Here is a 16,931-nt window from a genome sequence, read left to right as displayed (position 1 = left end):
AGAGGAGTTGTGGGGGATCTCAGGCCAGGACCCAGTTCAGCTTGGGCTGTGGCTGTGTGATCTGCCCAGCATGCACATGCCTCAGAGAAACAAGAAATCGGTTTCCCCGTCTCATTGCTGTAACTGATGAGATGTGAAATGAGTTTCCGTGAGGAATAAATGCTCTTAAGGTAGCAACCAGAATTTGTCAGAGTGTATAAACCTCTACACAGTGCTGAGCAACACAGCTAAAAGGCATGTAAAGAAAAAAAGCCAAGTGGTGAAAGCTGATTGTATCTTTTACCCACTTACTTGTCTCTCCTGTAAAGTCTGATGCATTTTTCACTGTGTATATGATGATTCTTTTCGCCAACTCCCACCCCCTTTTTGAAGCATTATACCTCCATTCAAGTTTCATATAGACTGGAGATTGTCTGGTGCCTTCACAGGACATACATGCAATTAATTTTCAACAACAAGGTTTAGATTAGTGCTAATGTGGCTACTTCATAATCTCTTGCTGCCCTGAGAGAGGCAGCAGGCACCTCAAACCACCTACACAATACTAAGTCTTCATACAAATTACTGGGGCACAGAAACAGCTTTAACTGGACCCAACATTGTAAAGGGAAAACAAGACAGTAGGGAATATTATTAGGGAGAAAAGAACAGGGGAGAAAATAAAGAGGTGACATGGCACTTTACAAAACAGAGGTGTTGAAATGGAGTTGAGAAATGTAACTAATACAATTTGTTGTTGTGAGGGCTTTTTTATTATTTTTTCTTGCTTATTTTTTCAGAGAAATTAGAAGCAAAACTTAAGGAGGCACTTGAAAGAGTAGGTAATTGTCACCATGTCTTTACACAGGGAAACATAAGACAACTGGACAAAAATTGTACAAATGCTGCTGATATAACAAAGGAAATTTGCTAAGGGATTAAAAAGAGCTATCATCATCAGACCAGTGTGCAAGGAATATGGTCTGACGGTTGATTGTCCTGGAGTTGATAGTACATGCATAAAGGAGGTAAAAGGTTGTTACGGTAATAAAGGCACAGAATTAACCTGACAAAAGAGTTAATGCATAGAAATATTATACAAGAAGCAGCAATGGGATTTATTTGGGATACAAATACAAGGAAACAGAATGAGTCAGAAATGACTGCTAGGTCACAGGATGTGCAGAGAGGGCACAGAACTGCAGTGAGAGAAAAAGGTTAATTTTTTACTAGATGAAAATGAAAGTTCTTGGAATGACATCTGGAAGTTAAGAAAGTGAGACATCCTGTGATACATGTCTGAGCAGAGAAGCAATTTGGGAAGGGGAACACTTGTATCTGGTCAGTGAAAAAGCAATAGCTGGAGCCAATAATGCATGACAAGATCACCAAGTGAGGGTCTTGTTGATGTCACATATGTCAAAAACATCATAGCTTTAGCAACTGTTTCAGATACCTGAATTTAAGCCAGTTAAATTTTTTCCCATGTTTGCTGTGTTAAAACTAGGTGTTTCTTATTCATACAAATGAAAAAAAAAATAGAATCAATAATCCCATCTACATTTAATAATCCCTTAGTTTAAATGCTACCACTGATCAGCAAATGAACTCCTTTTACTTGTTCCTGATATCCTATAATTATCTTTGGTAAGAAAGAATAGAGCTTTGGATCTGTGTTGTTATTTTAGGCTATGTTCCTACTAGAATAAAGGTCCTTGTGCTAAATTACGTACCAAATTCCCATAATGCTTGGTTTCTTATACTCAGGGCCCAGCTAAACTGTGTGTGACCTTTGGATTAAATAACTTTCAAAAATTGCAGAGTAAGATTTTTCATCTGTATCACAGCTTGGATCTGTGTTGAATGTTTTGCACTTTTTATGCTTCCTCTTTCATGAATCTCAGACAAATATAATTTGGTTTGCATGCTAGAATGATGGTATTTTTAGATGAGCAGAAGGAGATTAGATAATGCTGCATAGCAGGATTTTAAAATAAATTCTGCAAAGTACAAATTTCACTATATAAAATAGCATCCAGAGTTGCTCTCCATCCTCTGCCACTGGAATATGAAGCTAACCAGATACTTGATAAGCCATAGTCATGTCATTATCTGTGGTCTTCTTAAGCTAATCAGAACAAAAAAGAGCCAGTTTTTGAGTGAGGCTTCAGACTTCTATTGGTGTTTAAACTGTTGGTCAAGAATTTAACAAAGAACATTACTGTTCTTCCTAATAAATAAAATAAAATATAATAAGTAAAAAATAGCCATGAGCAACTAGATATGCCTTTTAAGATTATTATTATTATTATTACTATTACTATTACTAATACTATTACTATTATTACTATTACTATTAAGAAGTGTTGAGTGCATTTCCTACTGCTCTGCTTGGTATTAAAACAGGAATCAGCCATCGTGAACTGACATGACTAAATGTTGCCTGGCTTCAAAGGTAAATGATACATGGCTAGGACCATCAGCAAATGCTGGAGGGAGTGGTTCACTTGCTCTACACATCTAAAGCTGTGAGTCCATCCTTTGGGCTCCTTACCTATTTATCAGAGTTAGTCCCACCAGAGGTGGGTGTTTGGGGTGAATCGTTCTCTGGAGTCACCTCTTTGTTGCTGCTTCTACTGTAGAAATGCCAAGTATGGGTCAGGGTGGACACGTTATCTCCGGCTGGGTCCTTTCCCCAGCAGTCATCACCACTCTGCTTTCCTCAGCCCCTGATCATGAAGTGCTCTTACAGATCTGCTGGGATTAGAGGGGCCATTGGGCTGTTAGCTCTGACCTGTGTGCCATAGGCCACTGGAGAGCACCCAGCTGCTTCCAAAGCAAACCCAAACTTGTACCACATAGCTTCTGGAAAGACAGCCATTTTCTGATGTCCTCAAACAGGCTGGAAACTCCACAGTTCCTTGGAAGGCTGTCCAGCCCATGAGTCAGCCTGGCTTAAAACAAATGTGCCCTAATTCCAGTTTGAATTTTTCTGGCTTCAGCTTCCAGATACCAGTTTTTGTGGTGGCTTTGCTCTCTCATTTAAAGAGTCCTTTAGAAACAGTCATCCAAATTCAGTGCACGGTCAATAAGCAAGATTCCTGGCAGGGAAATGCGTGTAAGCATTTTCTTTATGTTTCTTTCACCTCTGCCCCCAAGGAAAACTATGCAGTGGCCACAGTCACCTCAGCTTGAAACCTCTCAGATGCCCAGGCATATCTACAAAGTAAAATGCCATCTAGTGTATTGGTGTGCTCCTATGGAGCTGTCTGCACAAGAAATGCTGCAAAGTCCTGATACCCCTTTTTGTGTTACCTATAAACACCAATTCCAGCTCAGAAACCAAGTCCTCTGTCTTGATTTTTTTTAATTGCTTTAATATTTCTATGACCATAATTCACTCAATGTTTGATGAAGGAGATACGGATGTAGTTATATACTCTTTGTGAGCCAATGATCTGAACAGATAAGGCCCACATTTTTATTAGTAATGACAGACATTGGTTCTTTAATTTGAAATGGCAAGGTTATTCTTTTTTGCCCACACAAAACAAACCTATTGAGTATTTCAGACCTGACTCATCCATATTTTCTTACAGCTACTGATCCCATCAAAAAAAAAGCAGTAAAGTGTCCTGAACATAATTTTTCGAACGCTTTTTGTTAGTTCAGTACTTTCTCACCTTTAAGGACCAGATCATGTAAATGAATAAAGAGCAGCTATTTTGAGAATAAAGGGTTTTCTTTCAACTACTTGATCACCAGAAATGGCCTTACTTCTTCATTCTTTTCAATTCCCTTGTATTTAGCTGAAACTAAAAATATTAGATGAATATAGAAAGCTTTAAATATCAGTTCTGTGATCGGCTATTAAAGCAGCCCTGCAGAGGGATCTGGGCAGGCTGGGCCGATGGGCTGAGGCCAGGTATATGAGGTTCAACCAGGCTCAGTGCCGGGCCCTGCCCGTGGGTCACACCAGCCCCAGGCAGCGCTACAGGCTGGGGCAGGGGGCTGGGAACTGCCCGGTGGGAAAGGGCCTGGGGGTGCTGGCTGACAGCCGGCTGGGCATGAGCCCCCAGTGTGCCCAGGTGGCCAAGGGGCCAGCAGCGTCCTGGCTGGTGTCAGAAACAGTGTGGCCAGCAGGGCCAGGGCAGTGACCGCCCCCTGTACCGGGCACTGGTGAGGCCGCACCTCGAACCCTGGGTTCAGTGTCGGGCCCCTCGCTGCAGGAGGGACGTCGAGGGGCTGGAGCGTGTCCAGGGAAGGGCAGCGGGGCTGGGGAAGGGGCTGGGGCTCAAGTCCTGTGAGGAGCAGCTGAGGGAACTGGGGTTGTTTAGCCTGGAGAGGAGGCGGCTCAGGGGGGCCTTATTGCTCTCTACAACTACCTGAAAAGAGGTTGTAGGCAGGTGGGGGTCAGGCCCTTTTCTCAGATAACAAGCAATAGGACAAGAGGAAATGGACTCAAGTTGCACCAGGGGTTTAGACTGGATATTAGGAAAAATTTCTTCACCAAAAGGGTTGTCAAGCACTGGAACAGGCTGCCCAGGGAGGTGGTGGAGTCACCGTCCCTGGAGGTATTTAAAAGATGTGTAGATGTGGTGTGTAGAGACAGGGTTTATTGGTGGGCTTGTCGGTGCTGGGTTGAGAGTTAGACTCGGTGATCTTAAAGGTCTTTTCCAACCGATTCTATGATTCTATAATTTCAGCTGTGTTCAAACACTGCTTTCTTTCCTGTCCTGTCTGGGGAAGTGTCTGCCAATTCATTTTTCTAGTCTTATCAGCAAAGCCATATACTGTGCTCATGTTTCTTAGTGTAAAACACACGGAAAATCCCCAAGCTCTTGGGAGGTCTACCAGCTTGTATCCAGCCCACATCTTTGCTGTCATCCCATTGCATACCTTCATTTGCTTTCTAATGAAGAAAGCAAAGGTACCTACCCATGATCTTGCAAAGTGCCAATCATCTGAATTTGTCATATTTTGATGAAAGGCTTCATTAAATAAAGAATTTTGTTATGGCTTCAAGTGTCAGCAGCTGTACTTGATTTTAAAAGTATGTTTCCTTTGAAGATGTGGTCTATTTTCAGCTCTATAATAACTGCAGCAACCTGACTGGGTTCAGTTCCTCTGTGTTTTGGATGACAGTGTAGTACAATGAATTGTCCTAGGGTTCATCAATATTGAGGCGGTCAATGTTTGAAATCAATTGAAATCCATTATCATTTTCTTGCTCTAAAAAAAAAATAAATTGCATGTCTCTGCATTTCTGACAGGGAAAAGTAATTATATCTTCCCAACACATTAAAGCAGCATGTCTGTACCTTTCTTAGGCACAGTCCTTCCTCTCAGTATTACATAGGTTAAACAAATTTTAACACAAAAGGGAGGACAAAATAAGAGACTGTGTTCAGTGTTTATCACTTTTGTTACATCCCATGGCCTTCATAATGTCCAGGCATTAATGGGAGAGAATAAATGGTCTCATCCTGAAGGCTGCTCAGCTGCCTGCCCTTCCCCACCTGCCTTGTACAGCATCCATGGTTAACCTTTGGTGAGTCATTCACACTTACTTTTGGGGACTTTCTAATTCTGTTAAAATTGCTAATATTTTGTTGATCTGGTATGCAGCCCCTTATTCCCTCTCCTTCCTGAGACCATCTCAATTCTTGTATGGTGTTACAACATGGAAGTACAGGAAGTACTTTGTAAAAAAAAAAAAAAAGAGGATTATTAATTGAACAACAGTATGATCTTTTAGTTAGGGAGCCTGCTATTCAGGGCAGAAGTGTGGGTGTTTCTGTGGTTGAGAGGCTGAAGATGTTTACATCCCACTTGAGTGGTTTTGGCTGGTCTTAGACAGGACAGATTTCTCTCCATCTTTTGAACAAGCAAGACAAATCTAGCTGATTAGCAGTTACTTGGCAAGCTAGAGTGAGTCCCAACAACTGGCCAAGAGGTGGAATATGTTAGCTCTAGTACCTTAGCAGTACCTGTTTTCTGGACTCAAGTGCTTGAGACCACACAGAGCAGAGCCACCCCACCTGTCTGCCACCAGCTGTGGAGCCGCAGCCTTGCTTTCTCCGTGTCCTGCTCCCCATCAGTCAATAAGTGATTTCAAAAGGGAAAGGACCATATAAAGCCACTGGCATTTTTTCTACTAATGTGCTGCAAAGCCTTGAGCAAATCAGTTTCAGATTCTCCATCTATACAAGTCTGACAATGAGGCATATCTTCCTGTGCAATGTGCTGTGAGATTTGGGAAGAAAAATGCTGTAGAAGAATTAAAGTGTTCTTAGTCTTAACTCATTTGTTGAACCTAACCCAAACTAGTATTTGAGCTTCAGGGCAGAAGCTGGAAAGTAATAGCTCTTTTGTTAAACTACTGCAGGCCCATCAACAGCAAATTAATGAAAGAAAAGAGGAGTTCCTCCCCTTAACCTGCACCACTATGTGGAGTGGGGTTATGAGCTCTTACACAGCAACTCAGTCTACACCACTGGGCTGGCAAAGCATGCCCCTGCAAACCACCAGGCTCCTCAGCTTTTTCCAGTCCATGATTTACATATTTACACTATCGCAGATTAGATACGATGCAACATTATAGCTGTTTTCCACATATCCACAAGACCATTTTCAGGGAATGAGATTCATATAAGAATACGGGTTGGAAGGCAGCTCTGGGGGGCATCTAGCCCAATTTCCCATTCAAAGCAGGAGGAATTTTGAAGTTAGATGAGGTTGCTTAGAGCTGTGTCCTGTCTTCAAGGCTTTTGAAACCTGTCTGGGCAACCTGCTCCAGCATTTAAACACTCTCAGTATTCTCTTCTATATAACCATACAGGATTTATTTAGTTGCAGCTTGTGTTCGTTGTCTCTTTTCCATCTTCTTTATAACCTACAACCCTCTTTTTTAAGTTATCAGGGCTATCTTGCCTAGATAAATGTTTTTTAGAATGCTCTTACATGATGTGTACTTCCCTAGGAAGTATTTTGGTTGGTTGGTTGTTTCACATTATTCACAGCAAATTCTTAAGAAATTATTTAAATTGAGGCAGAGATTTTTAAGATAAGCCAACAGAAGTCAGATTACAGAGCAATTCGATGCAATCTGGCACATATTTTGCACAAGCTTCATTCATCTTCAGCTTCCCACAGGCATTTCATTTTTGGACCAATGCTAATGATATGTGCTTCAGAAATTTCAAATTGCATAAAAAAATGTTCCTTGTTCTTTAGAGCAGAAATACTATACAGATGAGAGAAGGCGCAGAGCAATTCAGATATGTATGAGACTGCAAAGACGAGCCAAAGGAAACATGCTTGATAATTCATATGCGAAGGAGCAACTCTGGACATGGTTAGGGAACTGCACGATATAAAGATACCTGATGTAGGAAATAATCCAATCTGTCAAAGCTCCAGGATAAACAGTACAGCAGGATGTCACAGAGTGGTAAGAAAAAGCTGGAAGTAAACCAAAAATGTGTCCAAATTAATGCTGGTCAGGGCCATTAAGAGCTGGTTTGTGCCTTCAGGGCCCCAACACTCTCATCCTCAAAACTCAAACAGTGTTTTCTAATCAGAAACGTTTCTCTTGATCCTCCCAGGTGCTGAAATTTGTCCCCGAGGCTGGGCATCCCAGAAGAAAAGGCAGAACCAGGAACAACATGGCTTTAGTAGATATACAGCTGGATCACCATGAGCGTTGTGATTGTATCTGCAGTTCAAGACCACCCCGATAAAAAATAGATTTAAAAATGAAAAAAAACAAGACACACTAATTGCAGCTTACTGGACTTCTACTTTTAAGCAGGATTGCTCTGAGGACCTTTACTCGCTAATCATTTGAACTTTGCTACTAGCCTGCCTTTGCAATTAGCAAAAATGATTGCTGTGTTTCAACATAGCTATGCTGATTAGTGCCATGGCAGCTAAACAAGTATATCATAGATTTATATATCAGCATCCAAGAATATAGGATTATGGTTATCTGTAGCTAGATTCTGAGGGCTGCGATTTTCAAAGCTCACTTACAGTCCTTAGACACACAATGCCACTGAAATTAAACACCAGTTGCGGTAGCTGGCAGTGAAATAGTGTTGTGTTTCTGTTTCTTACTCACCAGTCTCAACTCTCAAATTCTGCTGCCATTTCTACCTGCTTAGCTCTCCTGATGGTCAGTAAGGGTTTGTGGGTATAAATGAAGAGAGAATTTGAGCTCATATGAGTGTAAAATGGTTTGCCCCGCTTTGAGAGGGAACTTTCCAGCATTCTGGCCCAACAGAGTGAGATATGATGAGGAAAATCCATCGCAACATGAAATAAGACATCAGTAAATCCAAATCTCACTGTTTGTACTGGAACAAATCATGTGCTGAAATTAATAGATGCTTTGCCTAAGCCGGAACACTGCTGGCAGTAGTGGAGTGCTGAGGCTGGTACTTTTGCCATGGTGACTCCACAGGAGCCATCACCCAGGCGTTTCTGCAAGAGGGGCTCCTGCCAGGTCCCCTCGTAAATTCCTGTGGGCTGGAGCTGATTCTGGTCTCTACCTACCTGGACTGGATACTTGGCCCCTTACCCAGAGCTGCCCACAATTGCCTGGGAGGAGCCCCCTCTACACTAAAAGGGAGAGACAACCCTCCCCTGTATCCTTCTTGCTGCAGTTCGAGGAATTCCATGTTTCCCCACACAGGCAATGGAGATAGGGCACTTGTTTGTTGAAAATATTGATTTGTTTTGCAGTTTTGTTACTGGGAAACAAAACTGTGCTTGAGATTTAATTATCGTTGTTTGGTTTGGGGTTTGTTTGTTTGTTTGTTTTAAATATGGATTATTATAACTTTGTCATGTATGCATTAATCTTAGTTATCTGAGGTTAGTTGTCTCATTTCAGCTCTGTGTATTGCGATGGTTAAACTGTTGACAGTGAATTTCTTTTTCATTGCATTTTGCTGAGGCATATTAACTCATTAAGCAATGTCTGTTTGTCATGGAAAATGTGCATCATTTATTAACTTCCAGAAGAATATTATTAAACAACACCTCATAATAAAATAAGCACTTTAAAAGCTACAGCATAGCTTCATATGCCTTTTAAAATATTATGAAAGTGCTCTATCTGGAAAAGGGAAAAAAAAAACCTCCAAACTAGCTTTAAAGGTTTTTAAATGCTGCTCCAAAAGCGTAAAATACAGGCAGATTTAAATCTGGCAAAGAATTGGATTTTTGATCATGAATGTAACAGAGGGAATGGGGCAGCACATTTAATGGCTGAGGTTTTATATTTAATAGCAGGCATAGGCTTCATCATCTTATGTTGCCTCTTGTGTTTCTGTCTCTGGAAGAGTGAAGTAGTTTGACAGCAGTGTTACAATTAGTGGAAACAGGCATGTGCTACAATATAAAATTGAGACACTTCAAGCCAGTATGCTTTAGCAATCTATGATTTTGTTACAAAAGTGCCCTAATGTTCTGACTTACCCTTTTTATCAGCTCAAGTATTTTATAAGTGCTCCTTTGTAATTTTAGCAAAACTTTACTGAAACTTCCTTTAGAAATGTTGTGTTACTTTCTTTCCTGTATTATAACCTTTAAGATTCAAGAAGTGTGGGGGTTTTATTATTTATATTAATTTTTCCTCTCTGACTCCCAGATGTCTGTTTAAAAAAGCTCCTGAATGCTGACCTGGGAAGTGATTCATCATTTTTCAAAGCGATTCACATTAAAAGAACAGCACTGGAACCAAAGATTGCCGGATTAATTTTGTAGTTCAGGACTGTTTAAAGAAGATTTCATTCTTTCTCTGTCTTAATAACAAGATTGACCCAGCCCTTCTATAATTTTTAGCTAATTTTGGAAGAAATTTGCATGTGAAACCTTGGCAGTACTGATTAGTTTTGAGACAGTGCACTTGAATGTATACTCCTAACTGAATTATATCTGAATCATGCCTAAGCCCTTTGGCCTCATAGTTAGCATTGGTTGTAGGAAACACCAGTTTCATACGGCTTTGTGCTTTGAGTGGTCCTTTTAATTCCCACCCCTAAAGTGAAAATATGCACCAGGCACCCACAGCACCTGTCGTCTCCCACGCACCTCTGCCTGCTTGCCTACTCTCCATCCCAACAGCCATGTGTTGGGAGGGGTATTTACGCCTCCTAATTTGGGGGATCCAGCCTTTTCAGGGAGCCTGAGTTATTGCTGCAGGCAATTGAGAGAAAGAGGCTCTTCCAAAGTGTACCTTAGCCCCCAGGTTGAAATCACCCAGTGTGGGAGCTTTTCTTTCTTCTGACTGTGTAGAAAGATCAGAAATTAATTTGGACATCTAAGCGAGATACATAAAGGTAGGTGGTACGAATACTCATTTTAAAGACTGAACTGTTAATGCTTTAGCTAACTGAATTAGATACAGGCAGCAGTGGATGTCAGGGTCCAGCAGAAAAAATCAGCTGTAAAGTAAAAAGACATTGGTATAATAGGGATTATCCTCTTGCTTAATATTGGGTTTACTTTTGTAAATATAGGCTAAACTTATCAGAAAATTTAAAGTATTACTCCTGGGACACCTAGTAATGAATGGAACCATTCACAGCTTCATGCTGCTGTCTGCCATACGGACAGCATGCTGCTGACCAGTGCAGGATAGTCAAGGATGGGCTTTATTTGTGGTGTGGGGATGACAATGTACATGTGAACCAAGAAGAACTCCCAAAACCTTGAGCCCCAACCCACAATGACCTTGGTGAAAACAAATACAAGCAAAACTTTTCATTTATTAGCAGAAATTGCAGAGATGTTTTCCCATACCTTTATTTTTTCTTTTGTCTATGTAATAATTGTTATGTTGTTTACATACTGTTTTAACTTAAAAAGCAAAGCTGTTAAAAGAACTAATCTGGTTCATTGTTATTGGTGGAATTGGAACCCCTCAAAATAAATATATTTTCAAAGGAAATTCAGAAAGATTCCTAATTTCAAACCACTCTCTAACTTTTTATTTACTGTATTCTTCTGGGATAGAGCCTACTTTCTCAAGTGCAATCTATATATATATATATATATATATATATATATATATTTGTTTTTGTTATTTCAGTTAAATGCAGCTTTCCTAGCAGTATTGTTTACTTTATGCAGTATGTAATGTGTCTTATCTTGATGAAAAAATAAATACTGCTTTTGAAAGAAGATACTCTGAGTGATTATTCAGAATTCAGATGAACTAAAACCTGTGATTTGCTGGAAGACACTTCCATAGCCCGGCACCATCCATGCTAGGTGTCCTTGTGAGTTTCAGCAGTCATTCCCACGAGCATCAGGGAAGTACCAAAGTGCAGTTTTGGGATATTCGGTTTGAACCCCCGACCTGGAAGAGCTGACGGCTTCCTTGTGAAGTAGCAGCAGTGTGGCAGCAGCCCAGCATTTCTGGTAGCCAGATTAGGGCACTCCCCCAGACTTTGGGCTGGTCTCAGCCCCCACGGTCTTGGCTTGACTCCAGCAGAGACGTCCTCACTGAAGCTGCTCCTTACTGGTAAGGCAAGCTCCTGCTGAAGCTCTGCATCTCACCTGAACCAGGGCAGAGTTAAGCATCCTATTACTGTGCACAGGGCAGCTGGAGGAACCTAAAGCACCTCTCAGGATGGGGAAATTTAATCTACCTTTGTGAGTTCAGGCATTTCCCCCAGCTTTGGCAGAAGCAAATTTTACTGTGTTCCATCTGGAACATAAGTTTCATAGCTGTGATAACTAACTTTCAATTTAAGGTTTTTGTGTTAAGCTAAAGCTGCCTTAGGCCTTCACTGGATCTTGGACTGAATAAGGACATGAAATTTATGCCAAATTAATTCTTCACTCACTAGACATCCCTGTCTGATAAGGGAAAAATAGATAGTGTGCAGTCCAGGGACCCAGCTTTGCAGCCTGTCCTCATGCATGAGCACCTTGTTCTGTACGGTAATGCCACCGACCTAACAGTCGGCTGTTCAAATGAGCATATTTGTCCCCTTGGGTTTGGTCCTTGTTACTCAGAGAAAGAATTCATATTTCTTTTTTCTTTTTCTTTTTTTTTTCCCCTAAAAAAATACAGAGGCAGAAGAGACACCTCCTAACAAAGGAAGCAGTTCTCTTCTTTACAGTGAGCAAGGACGTATTTAATGGGTGGAGGAGACATCTTTTGCCTTTCGGAAACGCATTGAATACACTGTAGAGAGCAGCTTAGCAATTGTTAAGTGTTCAAGGATAGCATAAAGCCCCTCCCATCTGGCACTGCTATGTACCTATATAACAGCTGGCTAGCTAACATTATCAGTTTGTCTTTGTGCTAACATGACTGAAAGCTTTTTTAAATCTGTAACATGAAAAGTAGCTCTGTGTCTCTTCAGCTGAAAAAGTATATGACTCCTGAGGTCGTTCAGGAACTCACCTTTTTCTATAAATAATGTATTTTTAAACATTCTTCTTCCCATTTTTGAAGATCGCAGAACCTTTTTCTAGCTGATTTTAAGATCTGCAACAACTCTAAAAATACTTCCTTGCAAATTCATTTTAAATTTCCCTTTGTCTTCTCTGGAGTGCATTGCCCAGTCACACTGCTGTAATGCAAATTCAACAGATGTCCAATTTTTACTTATTCTCCTAGGGACTCCAATGCAGCAGCTAATGAAAATGCAGCAATTAGTATTCTGGTTCCTCATTCAAGGAACTTTAACTTTGTTTATTGGTAGTCTTGGTCAAATATGCTGAAATACATAACATTCATAATTTATTTGGCCATTCATTGATAGGCCTTGAAAAACTGCCTTGTGTTTAAAGTGCAAATTCAATTTTTCATTTCTTTTCAAAGACTTCTTCAAGAAATGGGATTTCCAAACTAGCAAATATTCTGCCATGAATAGTAGGAAGGAAGTATTCTAGGTTTTAGACTATCTTCTAAAACTGATTTGACTTAAGATTTGGACTGAAATTCTTTTATCGGTAGAGAAAATGATATTTCAAAACTGAATTGTTTTAGAAAAGAAAGTTGCTGTAGCACAGACATGCCTTAATAAAAATGGAACTAGTTATGTAATAACAGTTACTGTATTAGATGCTCCAATTTCAAGCTGACAAAGGATTTTGCTTCAGTTGGAAGAATATCAGTTTCAGAACTAGTATGAAGAGAACAGGATAAAAAGAACTGCATACCTTTCAAATATTTTGATATAAAGGGTGATGACATAAGAAAAAACCCTTAACCTTTATTAATTGCATTTTATTAGATAAGTAATAAGAGCAGACATCTTACCCTTTTTGTTCTGTGTTTGAGTTTGGAGAGTATCATCTCAAGTAGCAGGTGCACTGAGATAATCGCGCTCTGAAATCTGTTTACCCTCTCCAAGGTGAAGGTGGTCCAGACAACCACATTTTGTATCAATAAAATTCTTTCGGATCTTTCTACCCACTGCCATAACCATAGCCTGTTACCAAGCAAAGAATAAACAAATCCTTTTGGTTTGGTAATACGGTATTTCCACTTACACCTAGCACACAAAGAGGATTCCCGCCCCACCCCCCCAAAAAAACCCAAACAACTACAAACTATCATGCATTGAAGAGTCACAGACTGGCTGAGGTGAGAAGGGACCTCTGGAGATGGTCTTGTCCAGCCCTCTACTCAAATCAGGGTCACCTATAGCAGGTTGCTCAGCCAGGTCCAGTTTTTTAATTTCCAGATTTTTAATTTCTCCAATGCTGAGACTCCATCGTATTACTAGACTTTGTGTAGACCAAGGGGGAGGCATTAGTTTGTTTTGACAATCTGTGTGGAAAAAAGAGACAGAGAAAAGCCTTACAAAGTCTTAGACATCCACTGAGTGCTGTGGCTCAAGGAAGACTCTCCAGTCCTTGGTGACCATGCCCTTCTGCCTGCCAAGGCAGGCAGGATTTTGAGCTCCTAGCCCCACGCTTACCCAACAGTATCAGAGGTATGATACTTAAAGGACCATACAGAGCCATGTATCTTAGGTGGTGTGGGGAGAAGGACCTAATGTCCCTACAAGAGGATTCCCCCCCCCAAAGCATAGTAAATGTCTTGTTCATTGATAACACAGACACAAATTGTTGGTTTACATGACTAAAATCGTGCTCCAACAAGAAGGAGCAGAGGGGAACACCGGCACAGGAGGGACCCCCAGTCACCTCATCAGACCAGTGGAGCCCCCAGCCCACTCAACCCTGGGCTGCCCTGGGGAGCCTCAGCCCACGGGCCAGAGGACAGCCATCATGAGCCAGCAGGGGAGGGTCCCCATCACCCCACAGACTGACAGGTGGTCACTGCCAGCAGTATGGGGGCCACTGTGGGAGGGCAGGGGAAGGGTGTTTCAAGATTGCACAGGACTTATCATGGGATGTTCCAGGGAGGATGTGGAAAGGGAGGATGAAGGTGTTTTGGGGAGGGGAGAGATGGAACACAACAGGAGAAAGGGGCAAAAAGGGTCGGTGATGTGCAAGCGGGGGCTGGTCAGTGCACCTGCCTGGCCATGCCCTGGGTGTGACCAGCGCAGTCTGTCCTGGCCTCTCACTAAACCCCATTTGTAGCCATTTTCCCGGGTGAGGGGCTCTGTCCTGTGTGCAGGGTTATGTGAGGGGGGGTCTCAGTGACAGCCCCTGGGTGGGACCAGGGCCTGGAGACCCGCGTGTCCATGGTGCCAGAGACTGAAGAGACTGGAGGAACCAGAGGCTCCAGACTAACTGCCTGAGAGACTGTGGGATCGGGGGGTCCTCTGAGACCCACCTGCACATGCGTGTGTGTCCCACCTGCACATGAGTGTCTGTCTATGGAACACATGCTTGGCCCTGCTGCTGGCTGGATGTGGGCACATGGAGCTGCCACAGCTGCACCTCCATCAGGCCACCAGATGCAGCTGCTTCTAATACCATTCGGCAAGCCATCAGAGGGAAATCTTTCATACATGGTGAAAAGATTGGAGACTGCAGTATTTTGCAGCTTCCAGATAGATTTTCTCATTAAGTCACAGGAAGGAAAATTGTCCAGTTTTACTGGCATATACAGACTGGGCTGCAGTACAGCCCCCAGAGCATCCTCCTGAACTCAGAGAGCACCTGATGTAAAAGAGGCCTTCATTAAACTGTTCTGATACCTGACAGATGGCATTCATTGCAACCTTTATATCAAAATACCAACCCTTGGATTCCATTGCTAATTTATTCCAAAAGGTCAGGCAAGGATTTGTGTGCCCTCAAGGAATCGATTGCTTTATAGGAAGCTGCAGGTTCAGTATTCAAATAACCCCTCATAGGCAAAATGCTGCAGTTTTCCCAGTTAAATTGTATCTGAACACCAATTACACAACTGATTATTATATGAAGATAACCCATGTAGGCTTCCATGAAGAAGACTAATTGTTTTTTTCAATTAAAATGAAGACACTTGGGTCCAAATTAAGATCCTCACAAGAAAGGTAAGCAAATTAGTTTTACTGAGAAATGCAGCTACTGCATACCTGAAATCTTCAGGATTGAACAATGCAGGCTAGGTCAGAAATTTTAATCATCAAAATGGAAATATCCCTTAAAAAGTCCTTTTACATAAAGGTAATTCAAGAAGCAAATGAAAAGTAGTCCTTGCATTTTAGTATCACTAGCTGATTGCACTGAGCTCTGGCCAGCATCAAGTGCTTTTTATCTGAGTTTGTAAGTTCTTTTGTCTGACAAGCATTTTAACAAGCTGTGCAACGTTCATCAAATACTTAACTGCTGTTCTTTGCCCTCCATAACAGTGCTTACTGAAAAACAGAGACCAAAGAGTACTCCTTGCATAAAGCAGAGCGCAGATGGACATGCAAATGTTTGCATTTAAAAAACGAATAAAATGTTTATAATTATTTGTATATGTGCTGAGGGAATTCTCTTGTTCCTGGCATGTGTTTAAAGACAACAATTTGTTGTCAGACTCCAAAATACAATGTTGTATATTTATGTGGGACCCTACTGAATAATCAACAGTGGCTAAAAGTTGGCAAATTGGTAACCCACCTATTATGTTTGCGAGGCATCTGCTAAGTGAATTGTAACACTCATTGACACCTCCTGGTTTTTCCACTGCATTATGACACTCTAAATTACAGTGTCTGATATCCAGTGACACTGGCCCTCAGTGACATACAAGTAGACATTCTGTAACTGGTTTGACCAAAGCAGCATCCTGGCATTTCATTAGCTTATCAAAGCGAGGACTTGACACACAATATTGTTATTTGCTCTCTGTAAAACCTGTGTAAGCTATATGATTATGTGGGTGCAGCATAAAAGGCAAAAAGTTGTCTATAAATAAATGCTAGGAATTTAAAAAGGCCATGCTAAGGCCTTTTGCTTGGAGAAAACTCATGGAGACCGAACACTCCAGGAAAACCAAATTATCTGGGTAGTCCTTGAAAACTGCCAAGGACTTTATGAACATTCCTCAGTGCAGAGCACCTGTTACAGTACTGAATAACTGAGAAATTTGCCATACAATAGTGTATAATATATCACATCGAAGTTGTGGGATTTTTTTCTAGTCTCTAAAAGTTTTCTGGCTAATTTCTTTACCTGCATTTAGTACCAAGCAGTTGCTTCTCCTCCATTTAATCCAAAATGGAACAATCCTCTGATCAAATGCATCTTGCTGATATATGTGTGTGTATAAATACAGTCATGTGTGCATATATAAAAATAAAATTATACATATATATTTTTTCATATACATGTATATAAACTTTTACTTAACTCCAAGTTAAAAAGCAAAGGAAAAAAGTTTAAATCCTACGCCATAGAGATAAAATTCATCAGCAGGCAAGGAGAAATATTATCCTTACATTACAGCTAAATTTTCTGCCTTTCTTTGAAAATCACTGAAGGCTTTTAATGTAAGTACTAGGCAAAGACCCTCTCATTTTTCTCCAGTCTTCCTC

General features: G+C 41.1%; 1 protein-coding gene across 3 annotated transcripts in view; it reads left to right on the top strand.

Annotated features, from left to right (window-relative positions):
* Nucleotides 1-11,101, top strand: part of PDGFD (platelet derived growth factor D) — a 148,264-nt gene extending 137,163 nt beyond the window's left edge. For all 3 annotated transcript variants that reach the window (XM_056329667.1, XM_056329669.1, XM_056329666.1), the window contains one exon: nt 7,587-11,101. In XM_056329667.1, coding sequence (XP_056185642.1) covers nt 7,587-7,721 — 135 coding nt within the window. In that variant the 3' untranslated portion in view covers nt 7,722-11,101. The remainder of the gene's footprint in view (nt 1-7,586) is intronic.
* Nucleotides 11,102-16,931: the final 5,830 nt, after the last annotated feature.

This window comes from Falco biarmicus, chromosome 2 (genome assembly GCF_023638135.1).
Source record: "Falco biarmicus isolate bFalBia1 chromosome 2, bFalBia1.pri, whole genome shotgun sequence".
NCBI classification, from domain to species: domain Eukaryota; kingdom Metazoa; phylum Chordata; class Aves; order Falconiformes; family Falconidae; genus Falco; species Falco biarmicus.
Note: the sequence above shows the minus strand (reverse complement) of the source record. Positions and strands in the feature narration are given on the sequence as shown.